Below are 24,433 nucleotides of genomic sequence, written 5' to 3' on the forward strand. Positions count from 1 at the left end.
TCGGGCCAGCCGCCCGGGGTAGTTCTTTGAGGCCTGCCAGGACCCGGCACCGCGCCCATACGGCCCCTCCACCTTGTTTGGGTAGGGTCGCCCGGGTGGCGCCGGAGGGGTGCCCGATCTTTGAGGGCAGCTTTTCTTTGGAGCCACTCCTCGGGCGTAGCCCTGCCTCCTCTGCTGCTCGACCCTCGCCCCGCCCGAGGGATCGGTTTGAGTTCACTTTGTGTGAACGAGATTTGCAGCAACTGACCGAAAACTTTGTTTCTTTGGGTGATTTAAAATTTTACCCCAACTTGCCTTTGTGTGGGGTTGCCCCCCGAGTTTTGTGTGCTGCAGGGTCGCCCTCTCGGTGCCGAGTCTTTTCTGAGGGCGGAAATGGCCAATTCAGGCCTGCAGTTGTTGGGCTTTGCCATGGCTCTGCTGGGCTGGGTGGGCCTGGTGGCTTGCACCGCCATCCCGCAGTGGCAGATGAGCTCGTACGCGGGAGACAACATCATCACGGCCCAGGCCATGTACAAGGGACTGTGGATGGACTGCATCACGCAAAGCACCGGCATGATGAGCTGCAAAATGTACGACTCGGTGCTCGCCCTGCCAGGTAAGGCCGCGAGACCCACGGGGCAGTCGCGCCCAGGGTCGAAGTCGGGAGTGGGGTGCAGGGCAGGGCCAAGGCCCAACAGCCGGGGTCGGGCGGCAGCACGTGGGCTGCCAGGACCCTCCTGGTCTCGGCTGGGCTCACCTCGCTGCTGCTGCCCGCGGCCCAGCCCCAAGTGGGGGCCCGCGGTCCCGGGCCGGGGCCACTCCCTCCCCTGTTTCGATGACCAGGCCGCGGCCTCCGACCTCTCCCGCCCTTTTCTTCCGGACAATGGCGGGGGCAGGGCTGAGGGCCCGGGCCTCGCGCGTTCTGCTAGGTGCAGGCAGCCGCCTGCGACCTCTAATCTTATCGGCCGATTATTAGCCAAAGCCACAAACCCGGTCGCTTCGATAGCGGACTCCGAGCTGGGACGCGGGCCAGGGCCTGCGGCGGCGCGCAGGCTCGGGTCGCGGCCCGGCTCTTCGCGGCCCCGGGTTCACCCTTCCCCCTCTCCGGGGCAGTTTCATCGAAACCCTGGCGCCCCCAGCGGCTCCCTGGGCGGAGAGGGCGGGGCGGGAGCAGGAAGGCCGCGACGTCGGGAGGGGCGGGACCCGGCCGGCCGCGGCTCGGGCAACTCCTGCCTAGGGCCCCAAGGCCGCCGGCGGCATCCGCGTGCCCCGCACATGAGGGTCCAGGGGTTATTGGGTGCGGCCGGCGGCGACTGAATCACCAGCAATGACGGCGGCCCACCTCCTTCCCCGCAGCGGCCCTGCAGGCCACTCGAGCTCTGATGGTGGTGTCTCTCGTGCTGAGTTTCCTGGCCATGTTCGTGGCCTCGATGGGCATGAAGTGCACGAGCTGTGGAGGAGACGACAAAGTGAAGAAGGCCCGCATAGCCATGACCGGAGGCATCATTTTCATTGTGGCAGGTGAGCGACGGCACCGCTTCCCAGTCCCGAAGGAGCAAGGGTGAGCAAAGCGCGGGGTTAGGGCTCACACTATGTCTGAATGGCCGTCCTTTCTCCAGGTCTGGCTGCCTTGGTAGCTTGCTCCTGGTATGGCCATCAGATCGTCACAGACTTTTATAACCCCTTGGTTCCTGTGAATCTCAAGTAAGTTTGGGAATCCTGCCTCCTAAAGGGGCAGGTCTGGGGTCCTGGGGTCTGGAGGAGGGCAGAGGCAGACAGGATTTCTAATCCCAATTCCTTCTCTTCACAGGTATGAGTTTGGTCCTGCCATCTTTATTGGCTGGGCAGGGTCTGCTTTGGTCCTCCTGGGGGGCGCGCTGCTTTCTTGTTCCTGTCCTGGCCCTGAGAGCAAAACTGGGTACCGGCCACCCCGCTCCTACCCTAAACCCAACTCTGCCAAAGAGTATGTGTGACCTGGGACTTCCTTGCCCCAGCCTGACAGCTTGGATGTGTCTAGAAGCCTGAAAGGACCTGGATCAGAGAGCTCAGCCTGTGGGCAGGGTGCCTGGCAAGACCTCCTGGTCGCCCTAGCCCTGCTGCACACCGTGTACAGTCCCCTGGGGAGTTGGGTGGGGGAAACAAATAAAAGGGAGAGCGTGCTTTTTGTACAGTAATAAAAAATGTTTTGGAAATCAGGCTTTTTTCCCTTCAGGGCCTCTTCTTCTGGCCCATACCCTAGCATGGAGCCCAGAGCCTAAGTGCACCTACTTTCAGCTCAGTTCAAAAACACTTACTGGGCACCAGTGATGTGCAAAATGTCCCGTCCGTCTCCCCCGGCCCCTTGCATTGTAATTCATGTGCAAACACCATGGCTACTGACTCTCAACCCTTGCTTAAATAGCTATCAGTTTATTTCTTAGTAAAAAAATAAAGATTTTATTAGGCACAGGGGAGGGTCCTATTCTTTTACATTCCTCTATGCTCTCACCCCATTTTCTGCCCTGGTCAGCCCCTCCTCCCTCGCTCAGAGGGGTCCCAAGGCAGGGCCTCCACAGACACAGGTGTGGAAGAGGGGACAGGGCATGGCAAATAATGGAAGGTGATGGTTCTGGGCCCAGGTTCTTTCCTCTCCCATTCCAAATGCCGTCTATTCAAATCTGGCCAGTCAAACATCTAGATCATCATCTGGGTCTTCTTGGTCCAAGTCATCATAAACATCTGGCTCGTAGAAGATACGGCTGGTAGCCTGGCCTGGCCCAGGACGCAGCAGGGCCTGCTGTCTGAGGAGGGGTAAAGGAAAAAGTGATGCTGGTTAGAGTGGGTCATATGTTTGTATCCAGACGCTGTTCTTCCTGGTGGCCCTCGCTTGAGCAATTCCTGTTAAATCTCCATGTTGTTTTCTTGGCTTAAGTTCACCCCCCTTTCTCTCCTTCCATGTTTAGTTAGTGCTAAAGCACCATTTGGTACTAGGATACTCTTGTACTGTTCTAACAATTTAAGTTCTTAACAGCTTGAGGGCAAGGATCCTTAGTTTTGCTTCTTCCACCCACACACTGGGCACAACAGAACAGCAGGCATTTACAAGCCCTTGTTAAACTGCCTTTGCCACACCCATCTAGTTTCCTGTCTACTTCGCACTGTTGCCTGGAGATAGGGCCACAGCCTAGGCCCAGGGTGCACTGAGGACAATTTTGAACTGGTCCCAAGGCTCTAAAGGAGAGAAAAGATACATAAAGGTGCTCTGCCATGGTGTGGGTATAGGTAGGTAGAGAACCACACCCCAGATTTGTCTTGAGGTGGACTTTAGCCCCTATAAAGAGTCTGAGAGGTTAATCAATTACATGCAGTCACCCCACCTCTCTGGCCCAGCTGCTGAGCTCAACTCAGGGACCTGGGCACATAGGCTGCAACCTTACTTTTCAGAGCTGAACTGGAAGGGCAGGGTCAGGCTATCTTTGGCTTCTTTTTCTTTCTTGGACAGGCGAAGGTTAAAGGTTAAATGAGTTGTGGGATCCACCTGTGGATACAAATGATGCTGTCACTCTGTCCCAACTCTGGAATCTCGGCCCCTTCCCTGAAGTCTTCATCTTTTATTCATCCCTTTCCTTTCAATAGACCCCCAAGCTTCATTTCCTTGCTCTGTCCTTCTTAGATACCTGGGTGGTGGGAGAGTCTGGGTGAGGCTGAGACTCTCGGGGGGGTATGCCTTGGAGATTCAGGCTGAAGTCAGGCAGGATGGAGAACCACTGAGTCTGGGAAGAAAAAATGAGTTAAAAGGTTTTTGTTTTTTTTTTCCCAAAATTTGCTGAGTAAACCAGACAACAACTCAGGACCTAACACCCCTAAACCCCAATCTCTGTACAGCTAGCTACTTTCACCTTCTGCCTCAACTGTTAACTCTTCTTCCGAGCTCTCCAAATGGACTTGTCCCTTTTTCCCCATAGTAACCCACCTGTCTTTTGTCCTTTACCATTTCCAGGAGGCAGTAACTTTCTGTGGTTAAGCTCACAGGCTCTGAGTCAAACAATGCTGAATTCAAGTAAGTAAGGTCTTATACTTATTCCTGTAACCTTGGGTAAGCAAGTAACTTCAATTTAACCCTCCCTGGACTTGTTTCAGAGGGATCTCTAGTGGTGCTGTGGTTAATGCACTGGATTGCTAAGCAAAAGATGGGTGGTTTGAACCCACCAGCCCCTCTGGGAGAAAGATGAGGCAGTCTGCTTCTGTAAAGATTTATAGCCTTGGACACTCTAAGGGGGGCAGTTCTACTCTGTCCTATAGCGTTGCTATGAGTTGGAATCAATTTGATGGCAGTGGGCTTGGTCTTGTTTCCCAATCTGCAAAATGGGGCTAACATTCTATTTCACTGAGTAGCTGTGAATATTAGATGAATGACTGAAAACAGGGAAACAATCATATTAGCTTTCTTGTTGCTCTTTCCAACATGTTTCCCCTTTCTCTGACCCCAATCTCCTGCCCTCCTGTTTCTTCTTACCTGATGGGTTGGGCGCTGTCGGGGCCTCCGATAGAGGATGTGGGCTAACAGCTGGCCCAGCATACCACTCAGGGTCACCTCTATCTGAGCAAGGCTACTCAGTGCTCCCAGAGGGCCAGGGCCATGAAGGTCTTCATGTAGCAGGCCCAGCACATGCACCCGCTCCACTGGGGTGCTGCCATCTGGGGAGGAACAAGAAATGTAGGGCTTGGGATGTAACAGTGAAAAGGAGAAAGAGAAGCCCCCATTACACTGCAGCTCTGCCACAATCCTGATCTACCTTAGCCAAGTTTGCCACCTTTCTTTAAGCCTTGTTCAACTCTCCTTTAATATACTTTCTTAACCAAATGTAAATCAGATCAGTGTACCACTACAACTTCAATCCTTCAGCAGCTCCTCTTGGCTTTCAAGATGGTATTAACACCTTCATCATCTAGTCTCTGCTTTCCAGCCTCGTCTCTTACACATGGAATGACCCACAGTTTCTGGAACTTGCCAAGATTTGTCATTGTTTTTGATTTGCTCCTTTTTGGAGCATTTACAGTGTCAGGCAATGTACTTTAATAAAACATTTTAATCACAGAGGTCAGCATTTCCAGGTTGAACTATAGGAAATTGCTGATATCTGACCCTTTTTGAGATAAAAAAATGGCAATTTCAAGTGGTTCATTCTAGAACTGTTGTTGTTAGGTACTGTTGAGTGTGCTCTGACTCGCAGTGACCTACGTGTGAGAGAAGGACACAACGCCTGGTCCTGTGCCACCCAGCAAAGCGTTGCTCGCTGGAGTCCACTGTTGCAGCCACTGCGTCAACCCACCTCACTGAGGGTCTTCCCCTTTTTCACTGACCCTCTACTTTACCAAGCATGACATCCTTCTCCAGGGAATAGTTCCACCTGATAACATGTCCAAGGTACGTAAAATCAAGTGTCATAATCTTTGCTTCTAAGGAACGTTCTGGTTGTACTTCTTATAAGACAGATTTATTGTTCTTCTGGCAGCCCATCATATGTTCAATATTCTTCACCAACACCATAATCCAAATGCATCAATATTCTTTGGTTTTCCTTATTCATTGTCCAGCTTTCACATGCATACAGCGTGAATGAAAATATGGCTTGGCTCAGATGCACCTGTCTTCAAAGCGACATCTTAGCTTTTTAACACTTCTGCAGCAAACTTGCCTGGCTGATTCTTCCAGGCAATGCCTTTCTTGTGTATGTCTTTATCATCATGATCCTTATTAGACTATCTAGTAACTGTCTGTTAATCTTTTATGGAACCCTGAGCTCCTGGAAAGTAAGGACTCAACTACAAAGTTAGTCTTTATTTTCCCATTACCTAGAATCATACCTGACACATTGTACATACTTAATGTTTGTTGAATGAATGAATGACCAAAATGAGAGAGTGAAAAGGAACTTGCAGAAGAGAAAAACAATTGATAGATGGCAGGCATTATGGAAAAGTCAAGAACTAGGAAAAACGATTAGGGAGAAGGTGTACAAGGTGTAAGAAATGAGACTTCAAAGTAAGCAAAGACCAGATGAAGAAAGGATCAATACCATCCTGAAGGCCACCAAGAGCTGATGGAGGATTGAAGTTCTAGTAGTACCTTGATCAGACTGACATTTGAACAACAGCAGGTCTTTGTTATGTTTTTTTGTTTAGGGTGGAAAGGAAAGGGGTTACAGTCCTTGGCAATGGGAGAGGAAAGAGGCTCACCAGGGTGGGAGTCTCGATGGCTCAGAGCACGTAAGGTCTGGCACACCGTGGTGCACGGGAGGTGAAGCAGCAGCCAGCTGAGTGAATCGAGAGCAATGGTAACAGGATCAGAATGTGTCCTCCTGCACAGGGCTCTCAAGGATGCCAGGGGCCCTCCAGGAAGGGCCTCTTCAGTCTTTGACCAGTTGAGAGGATCTCTGAAGAAGTCATGGTAAACCAGACTGCAAAGGGAAAACAGGAGACAACACAATACTGCTCCTTGTTCCCCACCTCAAACTTCAACTTTTTTTTTTTTTATCTCAGTGATGATCTAAACACTGAGAGGCAGACCACAGTGTTTGACAGCACAGACTTTGGAGTCAAGACAGTCTAAAGCTCTAAGCTTGGCTTTGCTATTTCTCCAAGGTCATCTAGCCAATAAATTACTTAGCCTAAGACTCAGTTTCTTCATTTGTAAAATAATGCCTCTTGGCATTTAGCAATGCTGACACATATTAAATGCTTGCTGTTATCATCAGCAAATATTTCCTAAGTGTCACCTAAAGTGTATCATTCTCTGGATAGATAAAAGAAAAAGTAGAGGATCTTAGACATGGTTCCTGCCTATAAGGCATCTTAGGAAAAGTCAAGAATTAAATCATGACATACTAACTACAGACAAAATAGAAGTTCAGGAAAGGGAGAATGGTATGGGCTAGAAATCCTAGGAGAGCTTCCTGGTGGCAGAACTTGTTTCCAGGTACCTTCTTTCTATCTTCTGCTTCCCTTATGAATGCCATGTTAACATATAGTAACACCTCTACCACAACAATGGCCTCAAATTTAAGGCTCAAAAAAAAAAAAAAAAAAACACAACACTGTTACCAGACCTCCACCTGGTTCTACTGAAACACTTAGTCAAGTAGTGACTGCAGGCAAAAAAAAAAAAAAAAGTACAAATTATTAGTATTCAGTGAGCTATTCAAATTAAGAAGTAGAAAACATTCTACTTATGATCTTAATCTGGACTGCCTGAAGAACAAAAAAATCTGTCCACATGAAGTGCAGCCAGGATGACCCTTGGAAGTGAGAATGGCCAGACTTCATCTCACCTACTTATGTTGTCAGAAGGGACCATTCCCTGGAGAAGGCTATCATGCTTGGTAAAGCAGAAGGTGGGTGAAAAAGGGGAAGACCCTCAATGAGATGGACTGACACAGCCGCTGCAACAATGGGCTCAAGCACAGCAAAGATTATGAGGACGATACAAGATCAGGAGGTGTTTTGTTCTCTTGTACAATGGGTCGCAATGCGTCAAAGCCGACTTGATGGCACCTGACAACAAGAAGGTCCTTTTAGTGTTATCCTAAAGGCTGTGGAGAGTCATTGAAAATTTAGGAGCAAGACAGTGACAAGATGAAACCTATCAGAAAACCTAGTCCAGTGATGACAATGTGGAGGATGGATTGGAAGGGGCAGCCTGGAAACAGGGCAACTGGGTAGAAAGGCTACTGCAATAATCTAGGTTCACAGGTCCCAAATGCCATCCCTAAAGTGGCCTTTAGGATAACACTAAGCTCATACAGAGACCTTTTAGAATCAGGTGGCTGCTCATCCATGTGACCTGTTATCCCAGGAAGCTCTACCACCTCCCTAATTTTGCATATGCTGTTCCTTCTGCCTCTAACGTTCTTCTGTAGTCTGTAGTTGTGTTGATTTGGAACCCATCTTGGATTAATCACCATCAGACTCTAAGTAACTCAAAAGACAGAGCATGTTTATTCTTATCCTCCAATAAGACTGTTGAAAAATTGTACTGTCTGCTCTTTATTATTATAATTTTTTAACTTTTTTTTTTTTTTTTTTTTAGGATTTGGGTGAAGATTTACAGAGTAAATTCACTTTTCATACAGCAGTTCACATATACTTTGTCTCATGTCACTGACCAAAATTTACAATGCAGCAGCTCCCCTCCCACTTCCTCCCCATATTATTATAATTTTTTAAAATGTTTCAACTTCTATGCTTTGTATTTTTAGATATTCACCACTCTTTATCATTCCTCTTGGTAATTTTCTCCTCCTGAAAGACCCTGGTCTATCCCTTCAATGAATAAGTAGGGGCTACTATGTACCAGGTTCTGTTATTGCACTAAGCGAGTTGTTTAGCAACACAGATCCCACACCCAATTATATCTCTTCTAGATTTGTACTTCGTTGCTGGCGAGCCGATTTTCGACTCATAGCGACCCTATGTGACTTACCGGCTGTTAATATCGGAGTCAAAACCTTCACGAAACTCTTCCTCGCTAACTTCACAGCCCAGGATGTAGACTTGCTTCCCACTGAAGCACAGATGAGGTGGAGTGTCAAAAGAGGGGGACCCAGGCTGCCTTCCCGGCTGGACAGGGAGATACTACGGAATACTTACCAGAGTGCAGATTTCTTGATAAGCGCCTTCAAGAGACTGCGACCCTCCCACTCCACCGAGTCTGGGGAGAGCAGATAAGCAGTGAGAGGCTTTCACGCGCCCATGGCCATCTCCACCCTTAGTCCGTGACTCATGGCCCTTCCTCTCCATTAGTGCTCTCTGAGCCAGCCCTAGAAATCCCTGCGCCTCTGCTGCTCACCCCGAAGTAGTACCAAGCCCCCAAGGGTCAACAGCGAATCCATCTTCGGCTCCAGTTCCGCACCTACTCGGGCGCCCTCTGATGACGTCACGGCCCGTTGCCCAGCCCACTACGGGTGAAAGGGGTGTGGCATTAATTACTTCTTCCACCCTAAGCCAAGGCATAGTTGGGAATGAGAGGTGATTATGTTTATATTTCCAGGGAGGGCACACGTGGAGAGTCGCCTCCATAACCCTGGCGCAAAGACATAAGGACGACGCCCTCTGTCTACATCTTCACCATCACTGGGGCAGGGAGAGCCGTTGGGTCAGTTGCCCGTGGGAGGGGGACCGGGATTCACGAGCCCGCCCAATGGCCCAAGCCGAGAGGCAGCGACTTCACACCTTCCCGCCGGCTTGAGGCGGGGCTAGCGTTACCTCAAGCCCCGCCCCACCGCAACCTTTAGCGCGTGCGCGACACTGAGGCCTTGTTGGAAACATACTCCGCCTCCCTTATCCCCGACCCGGTAGTCCGAGTAAGGGGTACTTTAGTCCCGGAGAAGCGAATACACGTCACCACCGGAAGTAGTGTCAGAGGGGAAGGCGGGGGAAGAAAGGAGGAGGGAAGCCCTCTGGGCAGTAAAATGGCGCCCGTCAGAGTGGGAAAACCAGCTGCAGAGGCTGAGGCCCCGCTCCCCAGCAGCTAAGACACTCCCGACCTCGGGGAGGGGGAAGCCGCTCCAGCCTAGAGCTCCGCGCCTTTCGGCTCCCCCTCCCCCTCCTTCCCAGTTCTTTCGCTCAGCCGGCCTGTTTTCCGCCGCCGCAGCCCTTCGTGCACCTCTGACCCCCACCCGCCCCTTTCCCGCGAGCAGCCCCCTAGCGCGCCTGCGCAGCGGGCCACCCTCCGCTTCCCCCTTTCCCCTCCCCCTCCCTTCTCCTTTCCTCCCCTCTCCCTAATCCCCTCCCCCACTGCCCCCTCCCCCAATTCTCCATCCCCTTCCCTTCTGGTCTCGGAGGACCCCGTCCTAACCCGACCTGTCTCGGCCCGCAACCTTTGCGAAGCCGTCGGTGCCGCTCCCCGTCCATGTGGGCCCCCGCGGGCTGCCCACGCCTGTCCCCCAGCTCCCTGCTCCTCTGGGCTTTCCCCTCGCCGGGGGTGGCTTTCTGAGCCGCCCGCTCCGTGTCCCTCTCTGCAGCCTCACCTGCCACTCGGGGCCCCCGTTCCCCCTCCCGGCGGCGGGGGGCTGCCCCCGGGGGGCTGGCGGAGCTGGGCCGCGGGGGCCCCGGGGCCGGCGGTGCCGGGGTCATCGGGATGATGCGGACGCAGTGTCTGCTGGGGCTGCGCACGTTCGTGGCCTTCGCCGCCAAGCTCTGGAGCTTCTTCATTTACCTTTTGCGGAGGCAGATCCGCACGGTGAGCCTGGGTGGTCGCTGGTGGTGGCGGTGGGGACCCACAGGCGTTCGGAAACTGATGGGCCTGGTTAGGCCTAGGAAGGGAGTGCTGTCGGGGGCTGCTTCTGTTAGAGAATTAGGGCATCCTGAGCGGAGCGTGGGAGGGGTGGAGAGGAGGGAGACCCTTGTAGTAAGAGCAGGGATTTGGGGGACTTTGATGGGTCTAGACGGGGACAAGATTTGGTAACACTTAGGAGCTAGGTTGGTGGGTGGGGCGCCCTTTAAGAAAGCTGAAGTTGTTGCTAAAGAAATGGAGAGGCGGGGAACACCTGTTTGATGGCAGTCAGACCTGTTCAGGTGGGTTTTTGGAAGACCCTGCCATTGGGAATCTCAATACTTTTGTGTCAAGGGTGGGGGTGGGTGACAGAGCATATGTGACAAACAAGGATAAAATCTTGGGAAAAGCCCTGGTTGTGAAGGAGAAACTCCTGCTTTAAGGGAACTTCTCCAGAAAGGCCCGGGAACTTAATTAATTCATAGTGTGAACGTGAGTGTCTGGATTTATTGAGACTCTGGGACTACACAAGGTATCTTCATGATGGACTTATTTTAGTTAGAAAAGGGAGCACATTAAAGTTTGGGTGTCCCTTTCAGAAGAAGCTGCTTGTTGGTTGTCTGAGTTGAATCTGAGGACACAATTGTTTCTCCAGGAAACCCAAGCATTGCGAGGAACACTGAGCGGTGGAGACTGTGGATATACCCAAGCATCTCTGTCCCCTCCCCCATATCTTTTTTCCAAGGTCAAAGCTCCTTAGGCTAACATCACTTAATGAATATGCCCTTGTGTTCTCATCATTATTGGGGAACATTCTATGAAGGAACTAGGGAAAATTCAGTGAGCTGGGGTACAGAGCTTCTCCTGTCTGTACTCTGGCATACCTCAGTAAAAGCTGAAAGACTAAAACCAGGTAGGGCCTGCCCAGGTCAAGGGAATTGCCAGAACGTCTCGGATGGTGGTGGCGGTGGACTTCTTGATATGGGGGAATGGCCTGGCCTTTGATTCCTTCTCTCCTTTACCAGTCCTTCTGCTCCTTGATGGAGGGTGACAAATGTTCTGGATGGTCGAGGTTGTAGCAAGGGTCTGTTTCCCTGACACAGAGCTAGGAGCCAAGAGAAATCTTGGGTTGCAGATGCTGAGGTGTGTGGGGGGCTAGCTCCTGGGGTTTTCTTCCTGTGATAGTCGCTGGCCTCTCTGCCTGACCTTGGCCTGAGCAATCCTTGTCTCTCTTGCAACACTTCAGTTTTCTGCTCTAGGTGTGGAGAGTGGCACTCCAGCCATCCAGAGGGTACTTATTTCAGAAATTGCGCTCCTTTGGGCATCACTGACCTCGCAGCCTTTTGTCTTCCTTTCGGATCTGCTTTCTTCCCCCACCCCCTTTCTGGCAGATGTGTGGAGCATTCCCTGCATGCCCAGCATGTGCAACCTGAGATAGCGGAGCAGGACACCCGAGCTGTTTCGGCCTTCATCACGGCCCAGGGAAAAAAAGAAGAAGGGCAGATGCCTTGGGATTAGGAGGAGAGGGCTCTCTGGTTTGTAAGGGGGGAGCCTGATGGTGGTGAGGATGGGGCCTAGTGGTAGACAGAAGAGCATTTGTCTGTGCCTTAGAAGGGAAGAGCAGGGGAGGGAATTGCCAGGCTTTGCATGGGGAGATCAGGGTGTTAGGAAATAGAATCCCCAAGAGAAGGCTTGGGGAAGCAGGGCTGTAGGACTGAGGCGGTGACATCCTTGTCCCTTCCTCACCTCTCATTCGTAAGCCTGTGCTTCGCCATGGACTTCTCCATTCCTTGTCACTTAGCCTGGCAAGTGGGGCTTTCCAGTGTTCTCTGCCTTGCCCTGGGTACCTGGATAGGAGGCTGTTCAGAGGGTGGAGGCTCCTGCAGCTTGTGACTTGGCGAGTACAGACAGAAACGGACAGGTGGTTGGTTAAAATAGGCTCGGTGGCCCCCAGCCAGAGGAACTGAGCTGACCTGACAACCTCTGGATTCCCTCAACCTGAATTCCCCTCTGGGATCCAAGGTCTCCCCTCCTGACCTCTACTTCCTTGTGCACTGAGAAATCTGAGGCTCTTAGTTCCCCACCTAAGATAGGAGTTGCCACAAAGAGTCTTTGGAGATGGGGAAAGGACTGTGTGTTTCTTTGTTCAGTGTAGTAGAATGCCATGAGTAAGAGGGCGGGCTCTTGGTCAGTTTGTGGGTACAATCCTGGCTCCCCTAGTTCATGTATTATACCAATATTTACTGATTATCTGTTACACTGTTCTTGTTAGGTGCTGTCAACCCTTTTCAGACTTAATGGTGACCCCATGTGTGCAGAGTAGAACTGCTCCGTTTGGTTTTTAAGGCTGTAACCTTCCGGAAGCAGATCTCTAGGCTTGTGTTCCGAGGTGCCTCTGGGTGGTTTTGAAATGCCAACCTTCTGGTTAGTAGCCCAGCACGTAACTGTTTGTACCATCCAGGAACTCCTGCTACACTTTCTTGGGCACTGAGAATACACCCAAAAATCAAGATGGAAATCTGTGTTTTCATTCTAACTGGGGAAACAAACAACTAAATATAATAATTTCTAGCTGTGGAATCTCGGATGAGGCATTTAACTTCTCTAAGCCTCAGTTTCTTCATCTTTGAAACAAGGACAATAGTATCATTGTTACTGTTACGGTTGTTTTGAGGATTAGATGAAGTAATCCTAAATCACTTACACAGCACCTGGCATATGATAAATGCTTGATATTCATTGTCTATCATTGTCACTAATAGTCTCTGGATGGCACAGATAGTTAACTGAAAGGTTGGCAGTTTGAATCCACCCAGAGGTGGTTTGGAATAAAGGCGAGGTGTTCTACTTCTGAAAGAGCACAGTCATCGCAAACATTATGGAGCATAATTCTACTCTGAAAGGTGAAGTTGCCATGAGTTGAAATCAACAGCAACTGGTTGTTGTTGTTGTTACTGGGAGAGATTTCCTGGTCAAGGGCCTAACCCTCTGCCTTGCTATTCTTAGGTAATACAGTATCAAACTGTTCGCTATGATATCCTTCCTTTATCTCCTGTATCCCGGAATCGGCTAGGTGAGTCTCTTTGCTGGGAAGACTCCTTGAAGGTGAAGGGGGGTCCAGGCTCTGTGCTGGAGATCGGTTGGTATTATGCCTTCCCTTTGTGATCCAGGCCAGGTGAAGAGGAAAATCCTGGTACTGGATCTGGATGAGACACTTATTCACTCCCACCATGATGGGGTTCTGAGGCCCACAGTCCGGCCTGGGACGCCTCCTGACTTCATCCTCAAGGTATGGGGGGGTGTCACTCTGCGCACAGGAGGACTCTCTTTCCTACCCCAGAGCATCTTATCCCCATCCCCTAGTGTCCGCATCAGCCTAAAGGAGGGCGATTGGCAGTGGGGGCATCCTCTAGGGTTGTGTTGTGTGTGGAGCCCAGGATTTCCCCTGCCTTGCTCTGTTTCTCTGTAGGTGGTAATAGACAAACATCCTGTCCGGTTTTTTGTACATAAGAGGCCTCATGTGGATTTCTTCTTAGAAGTGGTAAGTTTTGGGGAGTGAAAGGGAACTCTGGGATGAAGGAATGATTTTAGGACTCTGGGAATTCAGAAAACTTGGAGGAAGTCAGGGTGAAGAGAAATGGGTAAGGGCAGTTTTAGACAAGAGAGGTTGTAGGATGACAGGAGTGGCTTGCAGTGATCAGTTTTATTTGTTGTGCTGATGTAATGCCAGTAATCCACAGGCATCCTGCTCTTTTGTTCTTGGGTCTCTGAATCTTAAGAATGTAGGATGCCTAAGACACCGAGTTTAGGGGTTTGGAGAAGCGTCCACAGTTTTGTGTCCCCAGAGACATTTGATGTCGCTGGAAGGCCTGAAGGACTAGGCTTGTGTTCTAGGGAAAGAGAACTGGATGGAAATATACGATCACCTCTTCTCTGATCCCTTTGTCTCTCCCACTGTATTTCAGGTGAGCCAGTGGTACGAGCTGGTGGTGTTCACAGCAAGCATGGAGATTTATGGCTCTGCTGTGGCAGACAAACTGGACAATAGCAGAAGCATCCTCAAGAGGAGATACTACAGACAGGTAAGGCACTGGCATCCAGAGTGAGGTTCAGGAGGCAGCTCACTGGGGAGAGAAGTGGATTTGAGGCATTTATCCTGGAATGGGATCTTTTGGGGGGTTTGGGGAGGCATATGCATAATTTTCTTTGCGGTAGCTGGCTGCCCTTGGGCATCCAACTTGATTTGGGGAAGCAGCCACCGAGGGCGAGTCTCCTTTTGATGCCCAGCTCACCATGCCTTCCAGCACTGCACTTTGGAGTTGGGCAGCTACATTAAGGACCTCTCTGTGGTCCACAGTGACCTCTCCAGCATTGTGATCCTGGATAACTCCCCAGGGGCTTACAGGAGCCATCCAGGTATGAGGGAAGGTGATGAGTTGGCCAGGACCAGGGAGTGGTTCTGAGAAGGTGTTCTGATTGCATGGAACTAGGGGCCAGGAGACCTTAAGTGGTCCTGGAGAACGGGGATTCTCTGGTTTGCTAGGGGTCTGAATGCAAGTTACCTCTTTATTTGAAATGACAGCCTTCCCCTCCTGTATATCCCCATTCATTAATCAGATTTCTCAGATCAGATTTGCTTCATGGGGCACAATGACAGACAATAGATTTGAATAGAAGCCTCCCATTAGTATGATATCTGGGTAATTTAAAAGTTAATCTTATTTTGGAGAATATATCAGAAGTGTTTTACTTAAGTTGTTGAGTAGGGCGGGAGGTTTATATTTTTAAAGAATGGTCCTCTCCAATAAACGTAAAAAAACCCACCACCACCTCCGTCTCTTGAATCCTTTGCTTCTTCCCATCTTCATTTTTACTTGAACTAGACAATGCCATCCCCATCAAGTCCTGGTTCAGTGACCCCAGTGACACGGCTCTTCTCAACCTGCTGCCGATGCTGGATGCCCTCAGGTAAGGGCACACTCCACACTTGGATTTCTGGAGAGGAGGAGGTGGGGATCCCAAAAGGGAATAAACGTTTGTCCTTTTTCACTTACTTCTTTTCCCTTAGAATTGAGTGTTTTTACCCAGATTTTCTTACTTAACCACTTTTAGCCATTAGGTTTTGGGCAAACTGAACTTTGGTCTCGTCTGAAAAATGGTGATAATTCTCTGTCCCATATCTCCAAAGAGGCTGTCTTAAGTTATTGTTGTCAAGATAAAAACTATAAGACATTCTACCAATGCAAGTTGTTGTCATCCCAGGTTCACCGCTGATGTTCGTTCTGTGCTGAGTCGAAACCTCCACCAACATAGGCTCTGGTGACAGCTGCTCCCCCTCCACCTGAGTTGGGGTGGGGGGGAGAGTGAGGGTGAGCCCTCAGGATCCCGTCTGATGCCCTGTGCAATGGTGAGGACTGCCTGGGCAGGTCTGCCCCTCCTACCCCTCTCTACCCTGGGAGCCACGTACTCCACTTGGAGTCTGGATGGACACATGGGCCAGACTCTGAAGCAGCCTCACTCTATCTTCATGTTCACACTCCCTGAAAACCTAGGAATGCTGAAATAGTGTCTGTGGAGTGGCCGGAGTGGCCAGATTTAGAGACAGACAGACAGACAAGACAGACAGACGGTGATCCTGGAGGCTCAAAGAGAAGCCAAACCAGCTTTGTTGTGATTTGATTTTTTAAAAACTCTTGTACAAAACTGATTTAATTCTTCACTTCTGCTCCGAGGGCTGGGTTGTGGGTGGGTGATTGGGATTTGGGGCCACTGGGTTTTCCCCAAAACTTGTCCCCTCTTTCTTTCCATCTATTTTTCTCTCTTCCTAGATTCCTTCAAACCTGTAACCAGCTTTCTGTTTTTCCTTCCTCTCTTTCAAACCATGCATTATAACTTTGAAACCAAAGCTGCCCTAGGTCCTTCTCTGGGGTTTGGGAAAGGATGGGAGGGGACCCTGTGTCAGAGGCAGAAGGTCAAGAGATTGCCTGTGGGCTCAAAGGGAAGGAAGGTGGTGGTGAGCGGCTGGCTTTCTGGGGATGGAGTAGAGAATGTCGGCATCGGGTGCTATGGTGGGAAGGGTTAGACACGAGATGGGCGTCCTGGTGGGGAATGGAAGGAGAGCTGTGAGTAATGAGGGAACTTGAGTTTCACAATACAGAAAAATGAAATGAGAAACCTGCACGCCCGACGGGGCATACGGTTTGGAAGAAAAAAAAGGTTTCGGCCGGGTGACTGATAAGCGGGGTGCTAACCTAAGAGGCTAGTGCCTTAAAGCCTCTGCTCTCCCCCAACGAATGACCCGGGTTAGGTCCCACTCCTGGCTCCAGCTTGGCCGGCACCACCTCCCCAGCGTCCGCCTCCCGAAGCCGGCTCTACTTCCGCGCACCCGCCACGTGACGCTCCGCCCTTCTCTGCGATCACATGATTTTTGTACAGAGCTGAGGTGTTCCTCCGCGCTGACGTAGTCCCTATCTTTTGGACCTCTCTGGCCTGCCTTAGTGCACTCATTCCTGGGATCTAGGCGTTTTTTTCTGTCTCTCAAAGTCCATAGTTCACTTTTGCTCTCTCTTATTTCTGGACACCACCTTCTCCACTTGGGTACTACTTTGTTTTGGTGTCAACGGCCGCTTTCAGCGTACCAACATGTTTCGTGAATAGGTCTCCTTGTAATTACATTATTTCCTTATTTTCTCTACATTAATTACAAAGAGTTTTTGGAAAACCAAATCTCATTATGATTACCATCTCCTTTTCATCCCCGGCTTCATGGGGAAAGGTCGGGAAAGGAATTTTCAGTTATTTTCGACAGTAACAGGAGCCAACCATCTTCCCTACGTCGCTTGCGTAGCCCACAAATTGATTCCAAAGCGATTACGCCGATGGCGTGTGTGTGTCTGTGTGTGTTGGAGGGGGCGTGGGTGGTGCTACGCCTGTGGCGGTAGGGCCGCTGCGCTAGTGGCGTGTTTCAGTAAGTGGGGCGGCCCCTGATGGTCGGGGGCGGGGTTGGTGAATAGGGAAGTGGCGCAAGTCCTGGGAATCGCTCCGCTGTATCCGCCCGCGAGTCGCCTCCGTCGCCGCCGCCCCCCGTCCCGGCCCCCCCGGGTTCCCTCAGCCCATCCCGGTCCAGCCCGGTCTCCGGGAGGATGAAGTTCGTGTATAAAGAGGAGCATCCGTTCGAGAAGCGCCGCTCTGAGGGCGAGAAGATCCGAAAGAAATACCCGGACCGGGTCCCGGTAAGGACAGTAGCCAGGGCCCAGGGCGCGGGCGCTGACGCTGACGCCACCGTCTGGGCTTTGGGTCTTGGGCGGGCAACGCGCGTATCTGGCTGCAGGCTTTGGCGGGGTCGGGAATGAGCCAGAAATTGCTGTCCCTAGGGCCGGGGCTGAAAGGAGTGAGGTGGCGGTCGAGCTGGGGGTGTGGAGATGTGGGTGGGAGAGAGAGATCGTGGGATTCGTGTGAATGGTGGCTCTAGGGAGTTTGACAGTCGGAGCTTCTCACGGTCATCCTCTCATCTAGCTATGCTTACGAAGTTGAAGCTCTAATCGACCAAGACGAGTCATCGCAGTCTGATTAATATCGTAGCTGTTTATGATGTTGCTGTATTTAGAGATTTGAGATGTTTAATTGAACTGGAGTCAGTAACATCAGGATTCCTAGACTCGGTGCTGCATTGCATATGCACAGACAAAGACAAATGAGTCTAGGGGAGGTTTGGGTGCTAGGAATATTGTTCTCTGAGCTGCAGGGCTTTATACCTAACAACTCCTAATTTTATCTTCCCTTTATCAGGTGATAGTAGAGAAGGCTCCCAAAGCTCGGATAGGAGATCTGGACAAAAAGAAATACCTGGTGCCTTCTGATCTCACAGGTGGGGACCTGACCCAATACCCATGTTTGCTTCTTGCCAGGGGGAGTGAAGCCTCAGTGGGGGAAGGCTCCACATAGGTAGGAGCTGTTACTCTGAGAACATCTGTGACCTTGTATCTTTGGCAGTTGGTCAGTTCTACTTCTTGATCCGGAAGCGAATTCATCTCCGAGCTGAAGATGCCTTGTTTTTCTTTGTCAACAATGTCATTCCACCCACCAGTGCCACAATGGGTCAGCTGTACCAGGTATGGTGACCAGGAAGTAATGGAGACGTTGAACAGGAGTTTTGGAAGAACTTGACAGGAGGAAATTTTTAGGTTAGCAGTTCTTGGGCTTGCTTAGCCTTCAGTTTTAGTTTTGACCTTAAGAGTGCAAGATAGTCCTGGATTGGAGGTTTGTACAGGACAGTGGAAGTACAGGGAAGGGAGATAACAGTGAGCTGCAGAACTGTTTTGGTCCAACTTTTTCCTAGTCTCCCTCCCTATTCCAAGGCAGCAGAAAACAGCTTGAGATCTTTTGCTCAGGACTGCTGCTAGGAATAGTACTGCTTGGCTGTCAAGGCCTGAAGCCACCAAGGGGGAGTAAGACGCTAGTTTTTGAGGTCTTCAGAAGGATTGAATTTTGAAGACTGTGTCTGGGCTACGGGTGGTTCAAGTAACTGAAGCCTCAGTGCTTTAGCACCGTCATTTTCTGCTTTCACCCCAGGAACACCACGAAGAAGACTTCTTTCTGTACATTGCCTACAGTGATGAAAGTGTCTACGGTCTGTGAAGCTGCTGCCCCTGAGGTTGTGTGTGGGGGGGTCCCGTTCTACAAAGAGAAAGGCGGCCCCCCTTTCTTGACCTGCCCCTCCTTCATCAGGCTCAAACACCATTTTTCTTCAGGACCCGCACTACTTAATGATTGAGGCTTTCTCTCCAGCTCCTCCTACCAGGAGGGGTAACGGTGGAGATGGCCCTTAGTACCTGTTCTTTCTTTTCTTCTTCTTCTTTCTCTGCCATCTTTCCCACTCTGCTTCAGACTTCTTCTTGGTTGTCAATCTCATATCCAGTGATTGTTTTGGTTTCTGTTCCCTTTCTAATTACCCAGGGGGCTCAGAACCCCAACAATCCCTTTCACTACCTTCTATTTTGGGGGTAGATGGAAGGGACTGAAATTGTTGGGGAGAAGGTAGGAGGCACATCAATAAAGAGGAAACCACCAAGCTGAATTGATTTTTGCCTTGTGTTGCCCCCTGTTTGTTTGTTGTTTTTTTTTCCCTTTCCTCATTTCCTACTCTATTCAGGCGTCAGTGGCTTCAGCGGTGGGGAAGGAGAAATGAGGACAGGCTGGACGGGTAGAAATGTATTTGGGTTTATTCTATTGATGTCCTTTTCTTATCTGCATAGAAAAGTGCGTTTGTTATGATACGTAATAGGATGGAATACTCTTGTCATTTTATGAAACTTACGTTTTCTATATGTATATGTATTGGGTATGGTGGAAATTACACTTTTTACTGTGGGTTCTTGTGAAGAAAGTTTGAAAGCACCTGCTGTAGCTAACCACATGCAAGTTTGTTATAATCTTCTGGATTATCGAAGAGATTTTCTTGAGTGGAAGCTAGTAAAAGAACTCTGTCCTCAGTTGCTTGTAACCTAGCCAGACTTTGTGCAGTCTTGTGGGATCCACTGCAGTGGGGTCAGGGAGGGAGTTGACGGGGAGACGGAGCTATTATTGTTAAAGAGAACTTCATTTCCCAGCAACCTCTTCTCCGCCTGGCCGGATATGGGGCTGTCCCTCGGAGGAAAGAAGATTCAGAATGAACCTGTATGGTGGCCGAGAGTTCTAACCCCTTCTTCCTCTTGTTTGCTGGTCCGGCCCAGCCTACATTTCCCAGGAGTCTTCGCGCGCTCTTCCGCTCTCCCTTCTCGCTCTCAATCTCTCCGCCACCGCCACTCCCCGGTGGGGGAGGAGCGGCTTAGTGCTCTTGCGCAAATCCGTGGTTTTCTGGGAACTGCAGTCCGTAAGGTTTATGCAGTCCCCTTTCCTCGACCTTAGAGCCGACTACAAGTCCCTTGGTGCCTTGCGCATCGGCGCCGGCGGAGGGAGGGAGGAGAGAAGGGGAGGGAGAGGAGGAGGAGGAGGGAGCAGGCGGCCGGCGGCGCGGGGGGAGGGGGCCGGTCCGGGAGTGCGGGAGGCAGTGGTAGAGGGAGGTGGCGGCAGCGGCAACGGCTAGCGGACTCAATTCACAACTGAACTGAGGCAGACACCTCCGTGGAGCGAGTCAGTAGAAGCACCGAACACCGGAGGCGGCACCGGGATCCCCGGCTCAGGGGAGGGGGCGCCGGACCGGGAGAAGGGGAGGGGGCGATGCTGGAAGCCATGGCGGAGCCCAGTCCCGAAGGTGAGCTCTCGACCGGCACAGATCGCTGAGCCGGCGGGGGGCGGGCGAGGAATAAATTGGCAAACTTGGAGGTCGAGCCCCGGAGTCCAGCGGGAGAGCGCGGGGAGGGGGTCGGGGGCCTGGCCCTGGGGTGAAGAGCGACGAGTTGAGACCTTGGAGAAAGAGGAATGGGAGCCTGGGCTGGGGATAGTTGGAGATCCAAGGCTGAGTGTGTGTGTGTGTGTGTGTGTGTGTGCGCGCTGGGGGGGGTAGAGCGATGGGAGGTGGGAGCTGGAAACCGGGAGCCTCGGGGGTTAGGGACCAAAAGGGCCTTCGGCAGGTTAGGGCGCCAGAGCTAGGAGGTTGGGGGAATGTGGGGGCCGAGAGTTGTTGGGCAAGGGAGGACGTGATAGCTGAGTAAGGGGCGCGGTAGTTCCCCGGGGTGGGGGGAGTTTGTGGTGGTGGCTCCCGAGCTCCCGGTAGTTGCCGCCAGAGATAGCCGGGTAGATTGCTGGAGGGTTGGGCAGGTAGTTGTGGGGGGAAAAGGGGGGTCAGGTTATTGTCTGTGGAAAGGGGACCTGTACCGAAGGTAGTTGTGAAGAGGGCCGGGAAACGAGGAGAGCTGGGTAGTTGCAAGGGCCAGAGAGGGGTTAAGACCGGCGAGTCGCAGGAGGGGAAATTGGTCGGTGAGGGTTAGAGCCTGGGAGTTTCGGAGGGTGAGGGGGGCGGCAGTGGTGGGGTTTTCTGTGGAGGAAGAGAGTCACTGGTTGCGGGGGGGCTGGAGTTTAGGGGTCCGTAGCTTAGTGACTTGGTGAGTATGGGGGCGGAGGGAGGGCGGCCGGAGAGAGCTCGGAACTGGGCCCGGGGGCCCGGCGGGGAACCCGAGGAGCTCGAGACGGGGAGGGGCCAAAGCCCCGGATGGGGGCGGAGGGACGGCGAAATTGTGGGGAGCGCGGTATGGGGGGAGGGCAGGTGGGGCCGCGTCCGGGTTATAGCTCGTTGGGCCGTCCCGGACGCGAAGTAGCGTGGAATGTATGTTCGTGTGTGTTTTGGGTAGGGGTGAGGGGCGCGCCGGGCCTCGTGCTCGAGTAGAAGGGGCCGGAGGGCGGGGAGCGGTTCAGCGTGGTCATTCTGGACCCTGGGGGCCAGTGGGTGTCGTGTGAGGTCCTAGAGAGCCCGGAGCAGTAGGTCGCGGCCGGGTAGGAACTCGGGCCATTGGGCGCGTTGTGAAGGACGAGGGCGGGTGGCGGCCCGGGCTCGGCCGGAGAAGCGGTGTGGCGGGTCAGGCGTTAAGAGGTCTGAGTAGAGTGAAGTCGAGAGAAACCTTGAGTTGCCGGGGGCAGCAAGGCCTCCGGTGGGGGGAAGGGGTGCGCTTTAGCGAGGCCTGGGAGGGCCCCGAGCGTAGGCTCCGCCCCTCGTAGGACGGGAGGGGAGCAGGGGCGGATCCAGTACAGCTGGGGGCCTACTGGCTGGTTGAAGGAGCTGAGAGAGGAGGGGGTTTGGGATCTCTAAGGTTTGAAGGTGGGCATTTTAACGTGGACTTCCCTGTGTCTGAACTCAGCTTTTATCGCTTTCACAGATCCACCTCCGACCCTTAAGCCAGAGACTCAGGTGAGTTTTCTTTTATCTTTGAAGCTCAGTATCTCAGTTCCTCAACCCCCATGCCTCTTTTCAGCTTTCCCATTCCAGGGACTATGCCTTTGGAAATGCCCCTCTTAAAACTCCAGTACCTGGCCTCAGTGTGACCCATTTTTCCTTCCTTTCAGCCACCAGAGAAACGGCGGAGAACAATAGAGGATTTCAACAAATTCTGCAGTTTTGTTTTGGCTTATGCTGGTTATATCCCGTCTAGCAAAGAGGTAGGGACAGAACTGGTTTGAGGCTGGTGTCCTAGGACTCTTGAGAGGCCATTGAGCAAAAGAAGCTATATTAGGTTTTTTTTTGGGGGGGGGGGTAATTAGTTTATGTGTAAAACCTGGAAAATTGGCAACTTGAGGACTATTGGGAAGACTATCTTCGGGGGAGATAGTAGGGATAGGTGGCTGGGGTAGCAATGCTAGAAGGAGGGGCTCTTGGGTTATTTGTCAAGAATTTGGAATTGTTTTGGGGTACTGTTAGTGGAAGGTGCTTCTGGATAAAATTCAGGGAGCAGAAAATGGTAAGAAATGAGGCTGTACAGAAACAGCTGAAGAAAGGTGCCTCTGGTCTGTGGGATTCAGTGTTCCAAAGGCCCTGGGCCAGGGCAGGAGGACAGATGGTTAGAATTTAAGGGCAGAGGTAACATGGAAGTGCTCAAGAACGAATGCTGATAGGAATTGGGTTGTGGATAAATATTCTGAGTATAATAAGATGTGCTGGATGGGACAGGATATTTTGGGCGTAGATTTGGTCCTTGATTTTCAGGCCGGATTTCTGGAAGGGCCAATAACGCCACTGGACCCCCAGCTGACCCTGGTGTCTTTGCTTTTAAGGAAAGTGACTGGCCAGCCTCTGGCTCCAGCTCTCCATTGCGAGGTGAGAGTGCAGCAGACAGTGATGGCTGGGACTCAGCCCCGTCAGATCTCCGAACCATCCAGACCTTTGTTAAGAAAGCGAAGTCATCCAAGAGAAGGGCGGCTCAATCAGGTCCTACCCAGCCAGGACCCCCAAGGTCCACTTTCTCTCGCCTACAAGCCCCTGACAGTGCCACCCTGCTTGAGAAGATGAAGCTCAAGGACTCTCTCTTTGATTTGGATGGCTCCAAAGTAGCATCTCCCCTGTCTCCCACATCCCTGACACACGCTTCCCGGCCCCCTACTGCTCTCACGTCAGTGCCCCTTTCCCAGGGAGACCTCACCCAGCCTCCTCGAAAGAAGGACCGAAAGAACCGAAAATTGGGGCCAGGAGGGGGTGCTGGCTTTGGGGTACTGCGGAGGCCTCGGCCAGCCCCTGGTGATGGGGAAAAGAGGTCTCGAATCAAGAAGAGCAAGAAACGGAAGTTGAAAAAGGCCGAGCGGGGGGATAGACTTCCACCTCCTGGGCTTCCCCGGGCACTTCCCAGTGATACAGATTCTGAAGAGGAGGAGGAGGAGGACGAGGAGGAGGAGGAAGAGGAGGGGATGGCAGCAGTGATAGGGGGTGAAGCCCCAGCTCCTGTGCTCCCAACACCTCCTGAGGCTCCTAGGCCCCCTATCACAGGCCCCCCTGAAGGAGCCCCTCCCACTGACAGTGAAAGCAAGGAGGTGGGCAGCACTGAGACAAGCCAAGATGGAGACGCCAGCTCCAGTGAAGGCGAGATGCGGGTCATGGATGAGGACATCATGGTAGAATCAGGTGAGGAGGTTGAGGGCTGCTCGAGGGCAGCTGGGAGATTGGGGTTGGGGGTGCTGTGGACTCAAGAGCTCAGACAGAATATCAAACCAGTCTCCTTTTTCCCAGGTGATGACTCATGGGATCTGATCACGTGTTATTGCCGAAAGCCCTTTGCAGGGCGGCCCATGATTGAGTGCAGCCTGTGTAGGACGTGGATCCACCTTTCCTGCGCTAAGATCAAGAAGACCAATGTCCCTGACTTCTTTTACTGCCAGAAATGCAAGGAACTTCGGCCAGAGGCCCGGCGGTTAGGAGGCCCTCCCAAATCTGGAGAGCCTTGACATCTCCAACGCCAGGCTGGAACTTCCGAATGACAACATGACTTGGGAATAGAGCCTCAGGGTCCTCCGCCCAGCTCCTGGAGCTTGGACGCTGTCCCACTTCAAGGCAGAAATTCCCAAGGGAGACTTTCGTGGAAATGAGTGTCTCATGTTCCTATCATCCCCACTCTCCTCCCCCGCCAACCTCTGGACTTGAACTTGGACCCACTGCAGTTGGGGGTGGGAGGCTGTCTGGGTCCCTAGACACAAAATCCCTGCCCCTTGGACCTGCCATCCCTCACTTTCTGGGCCAGGGTTGGAATTGGGATGGAATTTTAATAGAGTCTATAAAACTCTAGT

General features: G+C 51.9%; 5 protein-coding genes across 5 annotated transcripts; 4 read left to right on the forward strand and 1 right to left on the reverse strand.

Annotated features, from left to right (window-relative positions):
• The first annotated feature begins 372 nt into the window (after positions 1-372).
• On the forward strand, positions 373-1,952 carry CLDN7 (claudin 7). Its single transcript, XM_007952294.1, has 4 exons — positions 373-595; positions 1,336-1,500; positions 1,599-1,683; positions 1,790-1,952. The coding sequence occupies exons 1-4, from the start codon at positions 373-375 to the stop codon at positions 1,950-1,952; spliced, it is 636 nt and encodes a 211-aa protein (XP_007950485.1).
• Positions 1,953-2,644: 692 nt separating this feature from the next.
• ELP5 (elongator acetyltransferase complex subunit 5) lies at positions 2,645-10,092 on the reverse strand. The gene is made up of 9 exons (XM_007952356.1): positions 9,820-10,092; positions 8,807-8,915; positions 8,608-8,668; positions 8,441-8,521; positions 6,199-6,419; positions 4,475-4,656; positions 3,636-3,731; positions 3,396-3,496; positions 2,645-2,759 (listed from the first exon to the last, which is right to left on the reverse strand). The coding sequence occupies exons 1-9, from the start codon at positions 10,090-10,092 to the stop codon at positions 2,645-2,647; spliced, it is 1,239 nt and encodes a 412-aa protein (XP_007950547.1).
• Positions 10,093-10,096: 4 nt separating this feature from the next.
• On the forward strand, positions 10,097-15,554 carry CTDNEP1 (CTD nuclear envelope phosphatase 1). The gene is made up of 8 exons (XM_007952295.2): positions 10,097-10,198; positions 13,238-13,304; positions 13,402-13,520; positions 13,701-13,772; positions 14,197-14,313; positions 14,536-14,647; positions 15,115-15,199; positions 15,494-15,554. Exons 1-8 carry the CDS (start codon positions 10,097-10,099, stop codon positions 15,552-15,554), a joined length of 735 nt encoding a protein of 244 aa, XP_007950486.1.
• A 1,819-nt stretch (positions 15,555-17,373) lies between these two features.
• Positions 17,374-18,868, forward strand: LOC103206790 (GABA type A receptor-associated protein). The gene is made up of 4 exons (XM_007952296.2): positions 17,374-17,463; positions 18,020-18,098; positions 18,224-18,342; positions 18,803-18,868. Exons 1-4 carry the CDS (start codon positions 17,374-17,376, stop codon positions 18,866-18,868), a joined length of 354 nt encoding a protein of 117 aa, XP_007950487.1.
• A 1,581-nt stretch (positions 18,869-20,449) lies between these two features.
• PHF23 (PHD finger protein 23) lies at positions 20,450-24,094 on the forward strand. The gene is made up of 5 exons (XM_007952297.2): positions 20,450-20,483; positions 22,042-22,073; positions 22,229-22,321; positions 22,934-23,774; positions 23,880-24,094. Exons 1-5 carry the CDS (start codon positions 20,450-20,452, stop codon positions 24,092-24,094), a joined length of 1,215 nt encoding a protein of 404 aa, XP_007950488.1.
• Positions 24,095-24,433: the final 339 nt, after the last annotated feature.

The sequence above is a fragment of the Orycteropus afer genome, unplaced genomic scaffold, assembly GCF_000298275.1.
Source record: "Orycteropus afer afer isolate SDZICR_OR568_19922 unplaced genomic scaffold, OryAfe1.0 scaffold00330, whole genome shotgun sequence".
Classification (NCBI taxonomy): Eukaryota; Metazoa; Chordata; class Mammalia; order Tubulidentata; family Orycteropodidae; genus Orycteropus; species Orycteropus afer.

Bases quoted from the DNA above. Each gene is read 5' to 3' on its own strand.
- CLDN7 (XM_007952294.1), top strand. From the start codon at position 373: ATGGCCAATTCAGGCCTGCAGTTGTTGGGCTTTGCCATGGCTCTGCTG. The intron at 596-1,335 runs GTAAGGCCGCGA...CCTTCCCCGCAG, and splicing joins CTCGGTGCTCGCCCTGCCAG to CGGCCCTGCAGGCCACTCGA. The intron at 1,684-1,789 runs GTAAGTTTGGGA...TTCTCTTCACAG, and splicing joins TTGGTTCCTGTGAATCTCAA to GTATGAGTTTGGTCCTGCCA.
- ELP5 (XM_007952356.1), bottom strand. From the start codon at position 10,092: ATGACCCCGGCACCGCCGGCCCCGGGGCCCCCGCGGCCCAGCTCCGCC. The intron at 8,916-9,819 runs GTCGGGTTAGGA...TTTCACCCGTAG, and splicing joins AAGGTTGCGGGCCGAGACAG to TGGGCTGGGCAACGGGCCGT. The intron at 8,522-8,607 runs GTAAGTATTCCG...TCTGTGCTTCAG, and splicing joins ATCAAGAAATCTGCACTCTG to TGGGAAGCAAGTCTACATCC.
- CTDNEP1 (XM_007952295.2), top strand. From the start codon at position 10,097: ATGATGCGGACGCAGTGTCTGCTGGGGCTGCGCACGTTCGTGGCCTTC. The intron at 10,199-13,237 runs GTGAGCCTGGGT...TGCTATTCTTAG, and splicing joins TGCGGAGGCAGATCCGCACG to GTAATACAGTATCAAACTGT. The intron at 15,200-15,493 runs GTAAGGGCACAC...TTGTCATCCCAG, and splicing joins CCGATGCTGGATGCCCTCAG to GTTCACCGCTGATGTTCGTT.
- LOC103206790 (XM_007952296.2), top strand. From the start codon at position 17,374: ATGAAGTTCGTGTATAAAGAGGAGCATCCGTTCGAGAAGCGCCGCTCT. The intron at 17,464-18,019 runs GTAAGGACAGTA...TCCCTTTATCAG, and splicing joins AATACCCGGACCGGGTCCCG to GTGATAGTAGAGAAGGCTCC. The intron at 18,099-18,223 runs GTGGGGACCTGA...TATCTTTGGCAG, and splicing joins GGTGCCTTCTGATCTCACAG to TTGGTCAGTTCTACTTCTTG.
- PHF23 (XM_007952297.2), top strand. From the start codon at position 20,450: ATGCTGGAAGCCATGGCGGAGCCCAGTCCCGAAG. The intron at 22,322-22,933 runs GTAGGGACAGAA...TTTGCTTTTAAG, and splicing joins ATATCCCGTCTAGCAAAGAG to GAAAGTGACTGGCCAGCCTC. The intron at 23,775-23,879 runs GTGAGGAGGTTG...CCTTTTTCCCAG, and splicing joins GGACATCATGGTAGAATCAG to GTGATGACTCATGGGATCTG.